This window comes from Vigna radiata, chromosome 5 (assembly GCF_000741045.1).
Source record: "Vigna radiata var. radiata cultivar VC1973A chromosome 5, Vradiata_ver6, whole genome shotgun sequence".
In the NCBI taxonomy this organism is placed as follows: Eukaryota; Viridiplantae; Streptophyta; class Magnoliopsida; order Fabales; family Fabaceae; genus Vigna; species Vigna radiata.
The window spans coordinates 14,171,793-14,191,684 of NC_028355.1; the positions used below are offsets into that span (position 1 = coordinate 14,171,793).

At 30.9% G+C, this 19,892-nt stretch overlaps 3 protein-coding genes across 5 annotated transcripts; 1 reads left to right on the plus strand and 2 right to left on the minus strand.

Moving 5' to 3' along the window:
- Positions 1 to 58: 58 nt before the first annotated feature.
- On the minus strand, positions 59 to 1,947 carry LOC106761549 (probable small nuclear ribonucleoprotein F). Its single transcript, XM_014645110.2, has 5 exons — positions 1,811 to 1,947; positions 1,517 to 1,604; positions 1,335 to 1,372; positions 1,153 to 1,217; positions 59 to 861 (listed from the first exon to the last, which is right to left on the minus strand). Exons 1-5 carry the CDS (start codon positions 1,814 to 1,816, stop codon positions 789 to 791), a joined length of 270 nt encoding a protein of 89 aa, XP_014500596.1. The 5' UTR covers positions 1,817 to 1,947; the 3' UTR covers positions 59 to 788.
- A 110-nt stretch (positions 1,948 to 2,057) lies between these two features.
- On the plus strand, positions 2,058 to 4,174 carry LOC111241663 (protein HAPLESS 2-like). 3 transcript variants are annotated; one of them, XM_022780676.1, is made up of 4 exons: positions 2,058 to 2,448; positions 3,100 to 3,214; positions 3,288 to 3,388; positions 3,481 to 4,174. In XM_022780676.1, the coding sequence occupies exons 2-4, from the start codon at positions 3,117 to 3,119 to the stop codon at positions 4,014 to 4,016; spliced, it is 735 nt and encodes a 244-aa protein (XP_022636397.1). In that variant the 5' UTR covers positions 2,058 to 2,448; positions 3,100 to 3,116; the 3' UTR covers positions 4,017 to 4,174. The 3 variants fall into 3 exon arrangements, 2 of the variants coding, with proteins under 2 accessions (XP_022636397.1, XP_022636398.1); XM_022780677.1 differs by having other exon boundaries at positions 3,100 to 3,165; positions 3,293 to 3,388; XR_002667774.1 differs by having other exon boundaries at positions 3,100 to 3,366.
- Positions 4,175 to 6,624: 2,450 nt separating this feature from the next.
- LOC106762615 (TPR repeat-containing thioredoxin TTL1) lies at positions 6,625 to 10,464 on the minus strand. Its single transcript, XM_014646618.2, has 7 exons — positions 9,284 to 10,464; positions 8,940 to 9,132; positions 8,560 to 8,732; positions 7,826 to 8,159; positions 7,536 to 7,740; positions 7,348 to 7,448; positions 6,625 to 7,114 (listed from the first exon to the last, which is right to left on the minus strand). Exons 1-7 carry the CDS (start codon positions 10,180 to 10,182, stop codon positions 6,962 to 6,964), a joined length of 2,058 nt encoding a protein of 685 aa, XP_014502104.1. The 5' UTR covers positions 10,183 to 10,464; the 3' UTR covers positions 6,625 to 6,961.
- Between the last annotated feature and the right edge of the window lie 9,428 nt (positions 10,465 to 19,892).

Sequence of the window (19,892 nt, forward strand, 5' to 3'; positions counted from 1 at the left end):
TATATATATATATATATATATATATATATATATATATATATATAAAAAAAAGGATGAGATAACTATATGCCGAAATACAGCAATTATAGGAAATATTCATACTATACATATAAAAAAGGATGAGATATTCTACATATAGGAATATCTAACTTTCAATTTTAAACCATCGCTTTTACTTTTGCTCATTGTAAACAAACAATAACTGGAGCAATGTTTATGGCTGCGTAATCTGGTGTCGGGGACTCAGTGAGTAGATTTAGTTTGGATTATATACTTGGGTTTAACTTCTTCAACATGATGAAAACAATTTTTTGTAACTTTATTAGATTATTTTGCAACCTTTTGCAATGAATAAATCCGATTTGTACGTGTTTACATGAATATTAATTAACTTAACATCATGTTACTGTCTGAGCAACCATATATCAAGTAAGAAAACTAATCCTCTTTTATAGTTATATCAGAAAGATTTTTTTCTTTACAATATCTGAAAAATATCATGCCAAAATCGCCTTTAAATAAATAATTTACAATATAAATTAAATTGCTGAAACCCACTTCTAACCAAAATCAATTCTACAGACTAGAACTTATCTAACCAAAAATGTTCTTCATTCAAATCATAATAAGGGATTTTCACTGCTATACCAACTTGAGCAGATCTTATGCTGCGTTGAGTGTTAGCGAAAAAGAAATTTTCTACAGAACAAAATGATCTTAATTAAGGAGAAATATGTGAATAGATATACGGGCAAAGATTTTCTCCACACGAAACTCTAGTATTAGAATCATGAAACGTACCAAAAATAAGTGGTCATTGAAGTCTTCTTCATGAGTTGGGTCCCCATTTCCCTATCAGCTCTATTTTTACCATCAAATTCAATTTCAACCACTAAAACAAATCAATCAATTGAAAGCTAACAGCAAAACATATCTTCCCTGCAATTCACTCTCATAATGTGCTGCATAAATGTTTTGCAGGTCCTCATGACTTGACTCTAGACTCTAACATGGCTCGCTAGCTTTTTCATGTTTCAACAATTTTTCATCCTCAATTCAATCAACAAAATCCAAAGGGGTCTAACAACACCCTTATATAATAGCAAAACACAATAACCACTAGATATAAAGAATAGTTAATGTGGAATTTACCTGATTAAAATTTCTCCCAAATTTCCAGTAAACTGTCCCTCAATGTACTCCTCAGTGTTCGCGAGCTACAGAGAAAGTTTCAAATATAAAGAAATTATATATATATCAACTAAAACAAGAGGCTGAAAATATAATTATTGTATAGGAACAAAAGCACATCAGAATTTAACTTAAATATATACCTGCAAGTTCATATACGAATCAACAGAAACGAGATACCCTGAAAAACACACACAAAGTGAAGACATAAACAAAATGAAATTGAAGCAGTATTGACCACCTAAGGAAAAAAAAAAATAACCGAAACGAAGCGTTTAGCAGTGAAATAACAATAGATAAAAGGATCCCTAAAAAAGCACTATACCCTTGTACTCCATTCCCCACTTGAGTTTCACAATTACTGGTTTCCCGGTCAAATTATTCAAGAAAGGCTTGGGATTAACTGGTATGGTCTGCAAAACACGAGGTAAAAAAGAAACTTTAACAAATTGGAAAATAAGAGACAATCAAGCACACACTATGATCTTCTATACTCAACCAACATTGGCTTAGAGGCAGAAGAAAAGGGAAAATTGAAATTACTCAGTAATGGAGAGTTATGCGAATGAAATGCATGGAAGATGATGAGCGAGAGAGGGAGCAAGAAGAAGGTACTCACAGCCATAGTAGAACGTTTGCTATGTGCTATACGAGAACCCAGTGGAAAAAACCTGTTACTGTGAAGTAGCAGAGGGCAAAAACTGCTAAGTAGGGTTTTGTTTCCCGGGCCAGGCCTTTTTTAGCAGCCCAGTGGGCTTATACATGTTCCTTTCTTTCACAGCTATTGTTTCCTGCACGTCCTTATTTGCTACATGGACCTCCTTATGTAATTTGAAAAGGTCGGTTTTTGAATTTAACCCTGCCCTTTCTCCCTTAACTGCTTCCATTTCATCTCCATTGTCATCTTCATCGCCATCCGCTTCACCATCATACACGCGCAACACCTCAGCACCATCGTCTTCAATTGTGCATTTCCATCATCATAATTTTCGTTCATCATACTCACCCATTACCTTCACTTTCTTCTTACTCACGGCCAACCATCTTTTCTCCATTGACACTAAAAAACAGAGACCATACAAATAACTTCATCACATTACAAATAGCCCCTCGCGTTCCTTCTTCTCAACCTCATCACTAACTTTTCTCCTTCAAACATCAACCTTCACTTCACCCAGATTCTAAAAAAATGTAGAAAAAAAAAGAACAGGAAAAGCCATGGTGGGTGCATCCTCAATAAAGAGAGACAATAAAGTGGTTAGAAATTATGTTAATTTTTTATGTTGGAAAAAATGCTCTACAATAGCAGCCTATCCACCTTCTTTTACATATTCTTTTCTTCTTCCATTGTTTGTTCAATCACGTTACATTTTTTTACTATTCATCCACATACAGGTACTAGTGTATTTCTTTTTTTTTTTTTTGTTAATGGGTTAATATCGTTGTCCTTTCTTCCTTTCAACAGAGAGGACACCCTTAATTTACCTCATTTAGTTTAGATTTACACAAGTTAGAATTAAAGAAAAGCAAGAAATGCTAAAGTGTAGTAACAATAGCTGTACACACTGCAGGAACAGGTGCACCATAAAACAGAACATAGATGCTGTTATGCTAATGCTTCAGTCTCTCTTAATGTACTCTGTTTGATATAAATCAATATACACATGTATGTGTTTTGATTTTTATATTTTAAATATAAAGATATTAATTATAAGTTGTAACCATGCAAATAGATTGTGGCAAAATTAGGTTTTGGATATTGAGAACATCACAGGCTATTATGTTCAAATCAAAGATATTTATTTGCTTCTTCCTGAATGCATTCCCATCAGTGTTTTGCTCAAACCCTCACTGAATACTTTGCATTGGTAATAAATAGTATTAACTGTTCGTGAATATCTCCTACAGCTCTTTGATTCTTGAATATGGGCAACGTCATTGAATCGTTTGCTTCGGGCTTAGGACAGGCATTTGGTAAACTATTTAGTTCTCCAATTGAATTTCTTTCTGGAAAGTCTTGCAGGTAAGACCACGCAGGGTTATATTTCTTCACTTCCACTTCATGCTTGATATATTTGTCTCTGGATATGTTTCAGCTCAGTGTGTGGACCAACATGGGATTTCATGTGCTATATCGAAAATTTTTGCATTTCCAATATCCTGAAATTAGCCATGGTATTTATGCTATCTTACATTGGTGAGTTCAACTGTTTGGTAGATTGCAGCATGGTCTGTTGCAGTGCTTGACACGAACCTGAAATTGGGTTTGTATGTTTTGTTTATTTGCAGTTCTGTTGTTCTTCTATCTGGTGCATAAATTGGGCATATGTGGATGTCTTTGCCGATCTTCTTGCAAAATGACATGGGCATGTTTCTCTTCGTGTTTCCATCTTTGGGAGTATTCTTGCACTTTCTTGTGTATTAAGCTACACAATATCAGGAGAACAAGGAGAATAAGAAGGGTCAGAGTGGACATGAAAAAAAAAATCTACTCGGGTGAAATCCTTTCCCACCATTTTCCAACATGTACAAAAATGAGCAGATCAATTTCGCGTAGTAGAGATTATAAAGCCTCCCACCTAAGGAAGTCTTTGCAACCAAGGAGACATCATGCTAGAGTTGAAATCAGTAGATATCTTAGATGTAAAAGTAAAAGGAATCATAGTCTTGGAGAGCCCAGTTTCACAAGCAATGCCATTAAGCACGGCAATCACATAGGCAAAATCAATGACATTAAGGTAATCCGTACATCTAAGTTTACAAGAAAAGGTATATCTAGAAGGAATAGAGTTCTGCTGAGGCAGAGAAGGCAGAATCTTAGTTGAGGGTTCTTATGCGAACCACTTTGTCTCGCTGTATGTTTTGTCAGGATGAAAAACAAAAAAATGGAATATAGGAGAATCTGGAATGTTAAGAATTTATTCTTGGGTTTGTAAAATATTGTAAATATCCAGTTGTAAGATATTGCAAATATTGTAAAATATATCATTTTGTGTTCCAAATCGATGAATCAAATGCGTAAGAAGAAGCTTATGTATACATTATGAATTCCCTGTGTTGCACCATTTATGTACACACGTGATTTTACGTATTTCTGCATCAGGCTTGGCAGTTAAAGGTTGTGTACTTTGGTTAATAAAGAGGAGTGGAAAAGTTAGATTCTGAATACTTTAGAAGTGAAATTTTAAGTATAAAATAAGACTATGATATCATCTTAGAAGTGATTTATAAAGTAAAATTTACATCCAAAGAGTTTAAGTTATTGAAAGGTGCAGTGACTGCAGTTGATAAGTCTCTCTCGGTTTTCGATCAGAGTGGAGACAATTCACCAACGTTGCTTTGCTATGCATGGCATCTTTGTACTTCCAATGCGTGAGTAATATCATTGAGAAAATGCTATTTATGTGCGTCCAATTTGGCTGCTGAAGGGTATGACATAAAACAAAGAAAAAAGAAAAGGAATTACTGATTTTGGTGTGATACTTTTAATTAGGACAACAAAAAACCGTATCCAACAACAAATTCGAAATAAATGTGATACTTTTAAATGTTTTGTCTTTTTCTTTGGGTAGATCTACAATTGAATCTATCAGTTTAAAATAGATTCAAAATCTTGGTTCTTTCATGTACACATTTGACTAGGTCAAAATAGACTAAAAATGACATTATTCATTTATAAAATTTATTTAAATAGATACATTTAATTAAGAGATGTAAAATATTTTAATAATTTATTTAAATATTATATTTTATTAATATTAAACAATTAAATTTAAACAATAAATTAATGATAATGACAAACAAATGTATATTTCGCTTTTTAACATAATAAAGTATTAAAATTATACAGTAGGAAATAAAATTTTCAATTTTTGAATATATTTTATTTTCATTTTTAGTTTTATCCGTTTAAAAGAACGGTCTAATAGATTAAGTATGTGAGTAAACAGAAAGGGACCGACAGCTCATAACATTTGCCAATCGTAATTTTGTCAGTCTGCTATACAAACCTAACTTATAACTTTCTATATTTTCCATGACCACTGTGTTTACTTCAATGATGTGAAATTATGATATTTTCATGGGTCTATTTTGTATTTGGAAAAAGTTACCTATTTACTTTCTTTGTTTCTTTTTACCATTTTCTTAAAAGTTCCTTTTGGATAAATTCATAAATATAATTTTTTTTATTCTAATAAAATAATTATAATTTTTTTTTAATTTACTCTCTTCATTTCTACGTTACAATAAATATATATTTAAATTAATTAATTATTAGGTGAAGGTTAATGGTGTAAAAGCAAAAATGCTTAAAGAATACAACCTTACAAAAAAGTCAGACAAAATATATTTTTCTTGTTGAGAAATAGGACCCTTGGCCCAATGTTCTGATCCAAGACTCCAATTGAAAAGACCAAAAAATAAATAAATAAATAAATATATATATATATATATATATATATAAAATATTTTTTAGGGCTTTATTGATAAGTTAACTTATTTATTATGTTATCGAATTATTTATATTTAAATAATAAATAATTTCTAAAAAGATATAATTGAATTATTTATAATATTATTCTAGTCGGGTTTCGGGTTGAGTTCTTGAAGCTATGAATTATTTGTAATTGTACACTATCATAGTAATTTACTATTGCAGAGAAATAGATACTAACTAAGGACATATCTGAGAAAAAAATTAATTAAACTTTGAAATTTTAAAACATTGAAAGTATTTAAAAAAAAAAGACAAAGTCAACCAAAAAATAGGATAGAAAATGATTTTAGATCGCCAAGTTAAATACAACGGTTTCAACAACAAACTTCTAACGCATATTAATTGATTTGAACATTTTAAAAAAGTGGTCACTAGATTAAATTAATCAATGCATTTCAATTTAGTCTCTCTCTTTTTTGAAAATTCAATGTAATCGCTTTTCGTCTAAATCAAAGCCATGGCAAAAAGAATAAGTTAGAATTAAACCGTGCATCATCCTTAACGCCATTAGCATGGTAAAAGCAATATCGAATTTTTGTAGAGGATTAAAGGATCCACTCAACATTGTCCAGGATTTTTATAAATAAATAAAAAACTATAATTAATTAAACCTTTTTACATGGAAATAATAAAAAGTGTTAACTATTAGTAGGCCAAACTGTTTCACACACGAGGCGTTAATTAGAATAATGAAGGTTTTGATATGATATCAACGGCGCAATTTGCGACCACTCTTTTCACTCATCTTTTTGGTACGTCCCCACCCACACTCATCATTCTACTTTCACTCTCCTTTATTTTTCGATTCAAGTTTCTTAAAAACAATTACTCTAACTTACAGAATTGATTGAAAAACACACACACACATATATATATATATATATATATATATATATATATATATATATATATAACAAGCATAATATGCTACAAAATGTACAACAATCGTGTTCCTTTTACTATATTGTCATAACTTAGAATTACAACCTAAATAATCACTCCTGTAAAGAATAAATAACTTTAACAACGAAAAAAGTTGTTTAGGTTTTCCAAACCAACTGAATATGAAGAATTAAAGATTTCTCAAACATTGATCGAAGTATTCAAAAAAATCAATCACTAACTGAAAGAATTGCTTTTCCTGTACACTTTTCTGTAAGCAAGGTGACCGAATTTATGAAGCAGGTAGCTTGATTTATTCTGGACTGACAAATCTAACCTTCCCCCATTTCCTGCAGTGATGTTCTCTCTTTTGAAGAAGAGTGATTATCTTCAACTGCTGTATAATTTAACTAATTTTTCTAACAACTCGTGGTTGTTGCCTGGAATTTCTTTCACCCTTGATCCATTCTTGTATATTTTAAAGGCAGGGATGCAGTTCACACCTTCTGATTTTGCCAAGTAGGGGTGGTCTTCAATCTCCACCTGAAAATGAGGATGAGACGACGTAATTCTTCTTTTTCCAATCCATAATATAGTATTTGTTTTGTAAAACTTTGTTTTGCTCCTACATAAAGATGCTATGCTGTTTTCTGACATGATTTTCCATGTTAATACCACCCTAACAGTCCTTTAGAGAGAGTTCAGGATTTTCTATTTCAATTTTTCAGTGAACAATACCACAAACTGCAAGGCCTAGAGCATTCAAAATTACCCACCTTAAGAAAATTAACTGACGGAAATCTCTTGCAGGTTTGCTCCAACACCAACAACACTTGTTTGTGGGTTGCCTTGTTGCAAAACAGCACCACAGACATCCCTGTTCAAATTGTCCACATCTGATCAGAATTTGTTATTCGTAATTCCAAATGCAATTGCGTAAAAGACGCAATCAAATGTGACTTACCTGGTGATGTTACGTAATGTCTAAACCGATCATTGCTTGAGATGAAAAACAAATTTGAACCAAATTTCAAGTCCTTAATATCTTCTCCGCGCAGCACCTTGAGTTGAAGCTGAGTCTCAAACAGAGCTCTGGCCACCTCCTCATCCCCTGGTTTTTCTCTTAATAGCATTTCATAGTCTTGAATCGCAGCTTCCCACCGTTCCAACTGTTACATGTCCAAAAAATAATTAACTGAAAACAAGTATAATAGTATATGCGACAAGTTAGTATTGAAGTAGAAATTAAAGCACCTTGGCATTGCAATCTGCCCTCCTCAACCTCGCCTTGCTATAGCTAGGCTGAAGTATAAGTGCCACGTTGCAATCTTCAATTGCTTTCTCAAATTGACCTAGCTTGGAACGACATGCTGCCCTATTGCATAGCAGAACTGAGTTGTAAGGATCATGCTCTAGTCCTTCATTGTACACAGCGCATGCTTCCGTGAATTTTGATGCCTTGAAGAGTAAGTTACCACTCATTCTGGCTGATGTCACTGCTCTGGCTCTCCTCACCACTGCATTCACCTCAAAGCTACTTGGATCTAGTTTAGCTGCTTTCTCAGATGTTGTTACAGCATCCTCAAACCTGTCGGCACACAAAGAACCAAAACAACGTAGGCTCATTCACTCATTACTAGCCAGACTCAATATACTACCTATCATAGTTGAATACAAGCAACTAATAATAGGAAGAAGTAACGATTTTCTCTAATCTTTTGGTGTCTAATATATAAAACTTGGTCAAGTGAGATTGCACATAAACACAAAGTACCAACTATATACTCATCGTTATCACAACTTTTATAAAATGAACTAAAATATGGGAAACCCGATTGTTGGAACTTCTCATTATTTAGCTTGCTTTTGGATGTTTATAGGTCCCCTATTTTTTAAATTGGTGTGTTTTGCTTACATATAATGTAAAATACAGAAAGCATGATTGAATAATTAGATAAACGTCATCAAAATAAAGCACTTTCACCAACCTGCCGGCTTCCAAGTAAATTTGAGCAGCTATCATCATGAGGTAAGCACTACGAGCTGGACCGAATATTTTCTTACAACTATCAAGGTCAAATTTTGGCATTTTCTCGAAGGTAGCGTATGCCTCTTGATGTCTTTGGAGCTTCAGCAAGGCTTCAGTTTGTAAACAATAGACCTGGTATGCATAGTCATTTTTCAATCAGCATAAGGCATACCACAGCCTTTTATTCATCAATCAATCACTATACAACCTTTCATATATAAACAAAGCGGAAAACATTTTATGAAATTGGAAATAAAGTGGAAGAAAACGTGGTTGTACAAAATGTTTAGGCGTTGGAAAGAAACCTCAATAACAAAATGTTTAACCAAGGAAACTAACCTCTGGAGCTGAATCGGCTCCTAAAGATACTGCAGCCTGTGTTTCCTTCAATATACCTTTCCAGTCTTTGACTTTCCGAGCTTCAGTGCATTTGCTAAGGTGATTTTGAAGATTTTGAACTTGTAAACTGAAAACGGAATCAACACATGGGCTTGTTTCATTGCAATTCAGCGCCTTTTCTGCTTCTCCAAGTCTGCAATCAGATTATGAATTCTGTAAGAAAAAATAATATATAACAAAACAAACACCACACATCTAGAGTCTCCTTTTGTTTACATTAATCCATGGATAATTGAATGAAGCATATTACCAACACCATCATCATCATCATTATCGTTGAGTACCTGAAATAAATTGTTGCCAAACGGTTGTGGGCTCTGCTATAAGAAGGCTCCAACCTGATAGCTTCCTCGCACTCAGCAATTGCCTGCAGAAACCTTCCCAAACCGATCAAAGCTGCGCTCTTATTGCAGTGATACGTTGCCTTATTGGAGTCAAGAGTAATGGCTCTGTCATACAAAACCAAAGCTTCTTGAAATCTTCCGAGCTTGTAGGCTTCATTCCCCATGGACTTCATCACCTCAGGGTCCGCTCTGCCGTTCCTTGGACTCCGAAATTGCGCAAGTTCATCACTGTTCTTCCTCATGATATTCCCCATCACACCTTTGTTGCCGTTACTACTGTAACTAGACATGGAGTTCAACTCCTTGCTCTTGGTAACACTAGTTCTGGGGCTGTTATTCACAAGCAAATTCCCAGTGATCGGTAACACAAAATCTTTGGCTGGGGATTTGGTCTCGTTGTTCTGATGATGACTGGCACCTGTGCTTATCCTTGCAAGTTCCAGAGAATTACCAGAGTTCTCTTTCTGTTGCTTACTCTCGTCATTTGGGTCATGGTTTTGTTGAACTGAGGTTCTTGCAGCGTCGGAGGGTCTCCCATTTGGAATGTTTCGGCATGCAGAAGGTGCCTGGTGACTAGAGGTACTCTTTCTGGTAGGATTCTGCTCTCCTTTGAGTGTAATTCCGTTGGCAGTATCTCGTGGAAACTTTGGTTGATGGTTTAGATGGGGTTTGAAGTCGTTTATGGCCTGGTCTCTCTGTTGTGCAGTGTTGCAAGGCTTCATGGGCAGTGAATGAACAGAGGATTTTCTGGTCCTGTAATTGGTTTTGAGGTGGAAAATTCTCCCCACCAAACCGCAACCCAAGTCAAAGTCCACCTTGTCCTTGGCTTTCCCTTCCATGCTTGAAGATGAGTCTGAAATACAGGAAACAGGAGTTTCACAGAGACAAGTGCACGTATGCAAAGAAGCTGAGAGAAATTTGACAAGGTTATGAAAATGAATGAATCAAGTGGAGTCTATGTAAGACGTGTCGTTTGCGGGTGGATATATATAAAGTTCCTAGAAGCCTTCAAGAGTGGCTTCCAAGAAACCTACTTGAGTTCCTTTTCAGGCTTTGGAGACACAATGCCAAGTGTTGTCGATTCAAAACAATAGTAACTCACGCATCAATTTGTATCATCACAATCTTCTTCATCCTATCTTCAATTGCTATAAAAAAAAATATACATATAAAGCCACAAATCTTAGCTTAGATCTCCCGTTCTTAACAGCATATGATGCTGCCACAAAAAGAGTCAAATTTAATTTTTAACCAGAAAAAGTATACCTCGTGATTATTATCGTTGTTTCTATATCACAAAATTGTGAATTAAACAGAGTCCCGTTAACCAACTTCTTAACCTATATAGTATAGGAATTAAAAATACTTAAATTAATAAAAAAATACAATGTTAAATATATTGAAAAATAAAATAGTTTTTCGTTGTTTCAATTTTAAACTTTTAAGGACTAAAGATAGTTTTCTCATTCAACACTGAAATTATCATAACCGGTGTAAATTTTTAAAAAAGTTACTATCATTAGTAAACTCTGGCAAGTCTTAGAAAAGAATCGTTTGACTTTGGCACAATTTCACTTAATTAATGTTATTTTTTTTTTTATTTTACATTAAGAACAAAGTTGTACTAAGACTAGACAAATTGAGTTATTTAATGTAAACTTCATTCGCTTACATTAAGAGCACACTGTATTTTATTTGACAAATTTTACCATTCCTTCAAATTCTTACCACATGCTTCTTATAAGAATTAAAAAAAAAAACGGAAGTCCAATCAGACGTGCCGAGAGGATAACAGAGCTTAAAAATTTACAGCTCACGGTATTGCATCGGTGGGATTTAATTGTCTATTTTAACACAAAGCAATAACTTTTAATCACAACGTAAGTATAAGTGTGTTATGTCACTAATTTAGAAAATTATTATTGTAATTTGTAGAGTTAATTTGGATTTGCATTATCTGTTAGAATCCAAATCAATCGGTTAAAATGTACCCTCAATCCATCTCAAGGGCCCACCCTAAATTGATTTAATTCAAATTTAAGAGAAAAACTTTTTTAGATCATAATAATTGAGTCTAATACCGCTATCATTAGGACCAAATAGAAGTAAACATCTTTGACGTTTTATAGAAGGATGCATAAAATTATGAACAGAGCATAATTAATCGTCTTATATTTAAGTCCCCACTCTCTCGCCTTTTTCGATGACCTATCTATCAATATATAAATTTTAGGTCAGAAATTATTCTTAGTAATTAAGATATAATATAATTTTAATCCTACAAAACTAATAAAAAAAAAAACTGTTGAAAGTTATAATATGGAGTTGATAAATAAAACGTTTTTAGAAGTATTCTATAAAGTTGTTAATATCTTACAACTAGCATGAATATTCCTTAAAAATGCTGTGGTTTAAGTAGTTTGTTAGTTGCTCTCAAAAACAAGGAGATAGTCCTTCTTTTGGTTTTAAAATTGAATAAATTAATTTTAATCTATTAAATACGATTGATAAGTGTACTTAAACTAATTTCCAACATAAATTTGTGTCCAAACACTTTTATTAAAAACTGAATGAATTGATTAATTTTGTGACTATTTAGAAAGACAATGTTAGGCGGCTCACTGGAATTGAAAACTTAGATTAGCTTTATTGAAAGGTTTATCTCTTCCCCTGGATCACAAGTTTCGAATCCTAAAACATACACTGTTTCAATTATGTTAGGTAAAATAATAGTGGCGAAATAAATTATAATGTTGTGGTTTCCTTTTAGTTATGTCAGAACCATTCTGATATTTTAAAAAATGGTTAATGATTAAGGATTTGTCCTAATGTTCAAATAGAAAGTGCCCATATTAAAAGATTGTCTATCTATAATGTTTTCTTAAGGACTACATGCGTGTTTGGTTCAAAGTTTGTAAAACAATTTATCCATATAAAATTAAAACTATCATAAACAACTATTACATTTTTCATGTGTGACTTCAATACTGACACATCAATCTAAATACACGAATAATTTAAAGGAAGAATAGTCAGTTTTGTCTCCACATGCGTTTTTCTTAATAATTATTTCATAACTATTTTTTTAAACACTTAACTGAAATCTCTTTTCTCAACATTTTCCTGTTTAACATTAGAATTTAAAAATGATACAGTCATACAAAAGAGTGATAAAATTAATACTTAAATCATATAACATTTATTTATTAAATGTTTTAATTGTTGGTCAGGATAAAAAAAGTGTTGTTCTTACTTAAAAGTATATATCACTGCAAAAACCTTCACTAAAACATTAATTAAATAACGGGCATCATAATGTATTGAAATAAAAATTTCATAAATATATTATTTTTTTTATGTATTTTTTAAACCATCTAAACAACCAGTATACATAATTTTATTTTTTAAAGACATAATAAAAGGATAGCACAAATCAACAGAGAATTCAAATTTTAAAATGATCTTACAATATAGATTATATAAAATAAAAAAAAAATTAACTGTAAAAATACAATAGTGGAGGGGTTAATTGGTCTTCTCTATTTAATTCTATATTAAATTGATTAAAATAAATTAAAGTGGTAGTAAACTTATGTGTGGTATACGTTTGGTAGGTATATTTATATACAGTGAGTTTGAAACAGTGATAGTGTAGATGCTGGTAGCTATGAAACTTAAATTTGAAGCATGAAAAACTTGGATATAAACTATTAGGCAATTGTGTGCGATTGACATATCTTTGTGTGTTATTTTCTCTAGTATAGTATTTCTCAGAAGACATATGTAATCATGTATTGTATATGGTAATAGACGAAATTAAAAATAGGTTTACGTGTAAGTTGGGGGACAAAGCTTTTTGACCAGAAATAAAGGCATTGAAAAGCAGATATATGATTCTCCTAATCACGGAAAACAATTAATTTGTTAGCATACTAAAGTGAGCCTTTTCAATTTGTTGTGATAAAAATATTTGAAAATCTGGGTTAGTTGTGGGAAGAATATTAAATTCATATAATGGATACACGTTGGCGAAAGCATGAAATATGATTGCGCATTTGTATCTTTCCCCGGAGGGTAAGAATCGATCACAAACTTTGTTATAATAGCTGGTAACAACTTCCCTGTTGAAAAGCAAAAAAAGAGGGTCTAGGTTTGGTAACATCGGTGAATATGATGACTATTTTGATTTGTTGCCAAGCCACAACTACGTACCCCTTTTTCCAAATTCAACTTTTACATACATTCTTTCTTGTTTAATTTGCATAATAACTTTTCTTTTCCTTTCATTGAATTTGGCAAGCAAGAAATAGTTTTTGTTTGGCCTGAAGACCCCACCAAAATATATGGGGAGAGGGTATGAAGAAAGTGCATCCACATAAACCATTTTGGTGGTTGGTGAGGATTCTTGTTGCCTATTGTTTTTGTGCGAGATTTAGGCGCCGAGAAGTTCTTTCGTTTTCATTAGTTAGAAAGTGTTTGGGGCCATCCAATTAGAGACAATTCAGATCTTATCTGAAGCAATTTGTCATACAGTTTACCCGCATCATGTCTCGTTCACTGTTCGTCGGTGCCGGCTTCTAAATGCTTGCCACCACCCCGCGCCAGACGGCACGCCATATAATTCAACATTCTACATGCACTATATAGCTAAATTCCAATACTGCATTATTTTTTAGCTTCACCAAATTTCAGACTGTAATCATTGTGAGGGGGTTAAAAGCAAATTATACATTTTTTTTGGACATTCACCAAAGCGGTATAATAAAAGAAAAATATTATCAAAGTAAATGATTGTTTTTTGACTTGTTGACTCAATATATTACCTGAGTTTATGGGAAATTGAGTAATTATTACATTTCATTTCATGTTGACTAATAATTTTAGTATAGAATCAAATGAGTGTTTACTAATTGCTTGATTTCCATCAGTATGTAACCATAACTACACCAATTGAGATGGATGAACAGTCCTCTCAATTCTCTAAAATTACAAACAAATATATGAAAGTTTTCAATTTTACATTCAAGGAATTTATACGAAAATACAACATTTAAAAGTATTGTTTGAAAGTATTATTCATTTATACAGGGTGCCGGAATCTGGTACTCATTTATAACGCGGCTTGAATTTAGTTTTTGATTGACACTATTCATGCAAAGATGAAAGTCACAATTGAATGCTAGAAAAGCTCATACTTCTAATTAAGTGACCAACTCGTAATAGGTCGAATCGAGTTTAGATTTTTCTGGTTTGTTAATAAATAAATTAGATTAAATTGACTCATTAAGTGACTAACTCGTAGTAGACCAAATTAAATTATCCGTTTTGACAACTCTAATTTCTTAGATAGTTCTTTTAGTATCAGTGAAATAAAATATGGAAACAAATAAAATATAGAAACAGGAGACAAACTGATTCCCTCTTATTGAGTGAAACGGAAAGATGAAGTATACGTATCCAAACAAGGATCACGTGTGCATACAATCCGACCACTTCAACACAGCACGTAGTCAAAGTTCTACGAGAATCATATGTACATGTTCAAATTCAAGATTTTGTCATTTGTTTGAAGGGAAATGTACGCTTTGCGATTTATAAAAAATAGACAAGAGAAACTCTATTTTTATTTTAACATATGGTTTTTAAGTTGAAAAACAAATTGAGAAGTTTTTTGTGGATAATTTAGGTTGTTCTTTGTTGTAACCTAACATCGACCGTAAGCAACAAAAGGACAGAGGAATATTGCAGTGTCGTCGGTGGGCATGATAATAATTGCGGTGAACAAAAAGAGGTGGGGCAGAGTGATTAGAATATTTGAAGGTGATTGAACCAATCAACTCATCCCTCTAAACCTTCTTCCTATCTCTTTCCATAAATCAATTCAAATGACGTGTCCCATTAAACAGAGAGTTAGAGGGTATTATCACAAATTAAAACTCTGAATTGCAATATATAATCATAAAAACTGGATATCGATCTCTGAACCATCTTCAATCTCCTTTGCATTATCATACATAATTACAAATCAAATAATGCACGTGTCAATATTCACTTCACTAAATAATTAATCAAGACCTGACTCATCAACACGTCACTAAGTGTCTCCATTAAAAATCACTATTAAATTAAAAACTTCTTGTGTTTATGGTAAATAGGTTTTTGTCACACTTGGGTTTTATTCTGTGGACTAGCTATAGCTCATATTATAATCAAGTGTGTTTTCATCATATTTTACACATTAATTCCCTGTTCGCAATAATGTAGTCATTGGTAGCAGTATACGTTAAATAATCTTAATTACTATCATATATATACATATACACACGTATATGTAAATAAAAATAAATATTTCTATTAATTTTCAAAACAAATTGAGCCTTGTAAGGACACGTTTTTATAAATAGAGATTAGAATACTTGAGAGAAGGGAAAATGTTATTAAAACTTATAAAATTATACATATGTTAACAAATAATTTTAAGTCATTTCACACTATACATATTATCTCTTATATAGACTATATATAGATGAAAGGGGACGAGTTTGTAATGTTTTCTCTCCATAAAATTTTGTGTTTGGTTGTTTTATTTTTTTTCTTACTAGTATTAACACGAGTGTAATTTAATGGTTACTAATTTGTTGGAAAATATTAAATGGATTTTTATATTATTAGTATCAGTTTAGCCTACCAATAAAATAAAAAAGATTAATTTTATAAAAAAGCAAAAAAAATATATAATTGTTTTTAAAACTTTTATTAAATAAATATATTTATTAGTTTCGATTTAATCAACATTAACTAAAATAAATAAGATTAACGTCATTAACTTTTTTTTAATATTTATATCTATTTAAATTAACGTCGATTAAAAGAAACTAACCATAAAAAGATTAAAATAAAAATTAAAAACAAATAAAGTTAGTGTATGCTAATCTTATTTAAATTTAATATTTTATTTATTTAAGTTAATATTGATTAAGTTGATGCTAAATGTAAAAAATATATACAATAAATAAACTTATTATTGTTTTAGTGGATATTATCCTAATTTATTTTTAATATTTTATTTATTTAATAAATAAGGTTATTATATACTCATTGAAAACTATTTTTTTTATATTTATATTTATTTAAGTTAATGTATGCCAAATTGATGTTAAATTATATATGTTATTGAATATATGGATTATATATTACTTTTTTAATCTAATTATCCAAATTTAAATATATTGAATCATTTTATTTTATCACTTTCTACATAAATCTCATTACACTGATATTCTTTATTCACATTCATAAATATACTCATACTCATATTTTTTTTCCTATAGACCAATCTCTTTCACTCATATTTGTTTTCTTCGTTCACTTATCTTTATCATCCACAATTTTTTTTTCTCATCTTTTTCATCCATATATTCTTCTCTTACATCCACATTCTTCTCCTTATCTCATTCCTCCATACTAATTTCTTCCATTCACATTCATCTTTGTTATACACATTAATCTCTTTCATACATTTTTTTTATTATGTTTTTTTCAATTTATATTTGTTGAATATGAAAGTTCTCAGTAAAAATTTCTTTTGAATTTACTATTATCAGTATTGTTGATCAAATTGACGTTAAATGAAATAAATTTTAAAATAGCTAACAATAAACTACTTTAATAAAAAAAAATCATTTTAAAAATTATTTCACATGTGTCAAAGTCCAACAATGTTCAAGGCTTAATATGAAAGATGAAGAAATGAGAGATATGCATAAAAAAGAAATTAAGAAAAAGTATAAATAATTAATCCGTAAAAGAAATGTATGAATGGTAGAAGGATGTTTTGTTGGTAAACTAAAAAAATATGATGAGTAGTAGATGTTAAAGCCTAAAATGTTGGGTAATGAATGATGAGAATTGGAATTGCAGAAAAGAAGATAGTTACATTGCTTAAGCCTAGGCTTGAGATCCAAGTTAGGGTTGAAGTGAGAAGAGGGTATAAAAAGAAGCAAAGTAAGGCTTGCCACTCAAGTCTCCTAACTTTATTACATAGTTTACGGTTTGCACAGACGCACATGCAATATTTTACGTAAAGAAAACCCTGCTATAACTTCCATACATACTTTCAGTTTAAGCTTTTCCTGCTCTTTCATATAATTTACTTTCTTTATTTCATATAACATTCACCCAAATATCGCAATATTCATTGCGTTATATTCCAATCATACATAAAAGAAATAAGCAATGGTCAAGATGATGGAAGATGAAAACTGCCTCAGATAATGATATTTATAAAGAGAAAGACAAGTGGGAGGAACAAACAAACCTTGGTGACTGTTATGGAATAACAGACAACGATGATTGAGCTAGACTATAGTGGTTTTTGTTTTTATTTGTTTCTTCTCATTAACTGAGGTAATGCTGTGACTTTTTTGTTACATATGGAACTTTATGGTATGTTGCCAAAGTTGACATTCTGTATGTTTTCAAATTCTACAATAATACTATACAACAGTTATATACTACAATTTTTTAATGTTCATTAATTGTATATACAAAATTTAAATTCGCTTAGTAATAAGTTTTATTTATTGTGTTATCACGAAAGATATATTAGTAACTAAATAACATATTATAATGAATTCAAATTATTTAAGTTTGGAAATTTAGAGAACTAAATGTGATGTTAATTAAACTTTTATACAGAACAAAATTTTATTACATTCACAAAATTATGAGGATTATATATTTAAGTGAAATAACAATAGAAAAAAAAAATGTATGCTCTTTGTGTTGGCAATAAGACCAATATCGCAAAATCTTAACCGAAAGGTGTGTCTAAATTTGTTTTTATTTTGGAAGCCCAAATTAGAAAAAACTATGCGGGCTTGAAGCCCTGAAATTAATCAAGAAAGCAAGCATATGAGCGTGGTCAACGAAAAGATTGAATTATGGGCTGACCAAGAACTCAAATGAAACCCACGAAATTCTTGTAGCAAAAGCTCCCTTAGGCCTTGTCGTTTTATGTAGATATTTGTAGGGAGCCAGATATAATAAAATTACAATAACAATGACCAATGCCTTGTTTTATATTTTCTGTTGAACAATTAGGACAAGTAATTTTGAACATGATATCTTGTATAAATTAATCAAATTACATAATAGTAAATTGATAACATTCAATTCCTAAAATACTTATTAAAATGTACAATATATATATATATATATATATATATATATATATATATATATATATATTAGAAAAGATGAGTTTACATTAATTTTGAAAAGAAAACAATGTAAATATTAAAGAAGGGAGAAAAAATAGTACTGAGCACTGAGGGAAAAGTAGTACGAAATATGGCTGGGGTTTTATGGGTAATCTTGTGGACCAATTATTGAAAACCATGAGTTGTCCTCATTATTGATAATTTTGACTTTGGAATAGGGTTGGTACTATAGTTTATTTTTCATCTTGCTCACCATTTTGTTATTTATTAAATATTTAATCAAACTTCTTTATCTTATTTTTAATTTAATAACTTTGATTCAGTATTCGGTAACTAATTTTAAAATTATGATTATTTCCATCATATTTCAAACCTTCAGAAATTATCGTGCAGAATAAAATTATTAGTTGAGAAAGCTTTAATCTCACAATAAATAAATAAATAACATAATTCCATAAACAAAATTTAAATATACAATACTTGTACTTCTTTTTATTCAATTAAATATCTCCCAATATCCCTTCCCTTTCCTCCCGTGATTTATATGTGAACACAAATACTCTTCGCTGATGACCTCTCCTAATTTCTTAGAAGGGAGTAAAAATGTTAAAAGAGAGAAATATTAGTAGTAGTTTTCTTAAACTGCCGGAAGTTTCAGAGTAATTTATCTAAAAAGTATTTACAAAATGATAAATAACTAAAGATGTTGTTTTGAATGGATTAATTATCTTCCTCAGTGAAACTATATAGAATTTTGCTTTTTTTTTTTTATATTAAAGTATTACAAGAATGTAAAACTCATATAGATTAACAAGTATATAAAAATTATTAATTTATTTAAACTTATATCGTAAATAAGTACAGAAAAGTATGAGAGAAAAGTATTTAGCTGCAACCATTTTTGGGGTTCTAAAAATGGTGTTAATGGTGAAAATGAAGCATAATTTGAATAGGCAAAGGAGGTGATGATAGTGTTGGTTTTTTGAGTTTGATATATCTAACCCTGCTTTGTCTTATGGTTTTTTTGGTTCAACTTTCTCTTTCACCACTTTTTGTTCCTTCTATTTTCTTATAAAACAAACCAGTTATTTATTTTCATACATCCCTTTTCTGGTAATGTTTCTTCCTCTTATATATGTCATCTATTGTTTTTTTTTTTTAATTTTTCTTTCTGTGTTTCTTTATTAAGTGATTAATGCTCCTCAATTAATGGGGTCTTAAATGATATGTTTTCTTAGTTTTGCATTCTTTTGGGTTTATATATAGACAGAGGTATTAATAAAATAAGAGAAATAAATATATAAAATCAATAAAACTGGAATTAAAAT

What these genes read in the sequence shown, in the direction of transcription:
- LOC106761549 (XM_014645110.2), bottom strand. An exon ending in GTGGGGAATGGAGTACAAGG is followed by an intron (nt 1,373 to 1,516) that starts GTATAGTGCTTT and finishes TGTGTTTTTCAG; the next exon opens with GGTATCTCGTTTCTGTTGAT. An exon ending in ATTCGTATATGAACTTGCAG is followed by an intron (nt 1,218 to 1,334) that starts GTATATATTTAA and finishes CTTTCTCTGTAG; the next exon opens with CTCGCGAACACTGAGGAGTA.
- LOC111241663 (XM_022780676.1), top strand. Translation starts at nt 3,117, where the DNA reads ATGGGCAACGTCATTGAATCGTTTGCTTCGGGCTTAGGACAGGCATTT. An exon ending in CTTTCTGGAAAGTCTTGCAG is followed by an intron (nt 3,215 to 3,287) that starts GTAAGACCACGC and finishes GATATGTTTCAG; the next exon opens with CTCAGTGTGTGGACCAACAT. An exon ending in ATTTATGCTATCTTACATTG is followed by an intron (nt 3,389 to 3,480) that starts GTGAGTTCAACT and finishes GTTTATTTGCAG; the next exon opens with TTCTGTTGTTCTTCTATCTG.
- LOC106762615 (XM_014646618.2), bottom strand. Translation starts at nt 10,182, where the DNA reads ATGGAAGGGAAAGCCAAGGACAAGGTGGACTTTGACTTGGGTTGCGGT. An exon ending in ATTTACTTGGAAGCCGGCAG is followed by an intron (nt 8,160 to 8,559) that starts GTTGGTGAAAGT and finishes GTGTGCCGACAG; the next exon opens with GTTTGAGGATGCTGTAACAA. An exon ending in ACATTACGTAACATCACCAG is followed by an intron (nt 7,449 to 7,535) that starts GTAAGTCACATT and finishes CAATTTGAACAG; the next exon opens with GGATGTCTGTGGTGCTGTTT.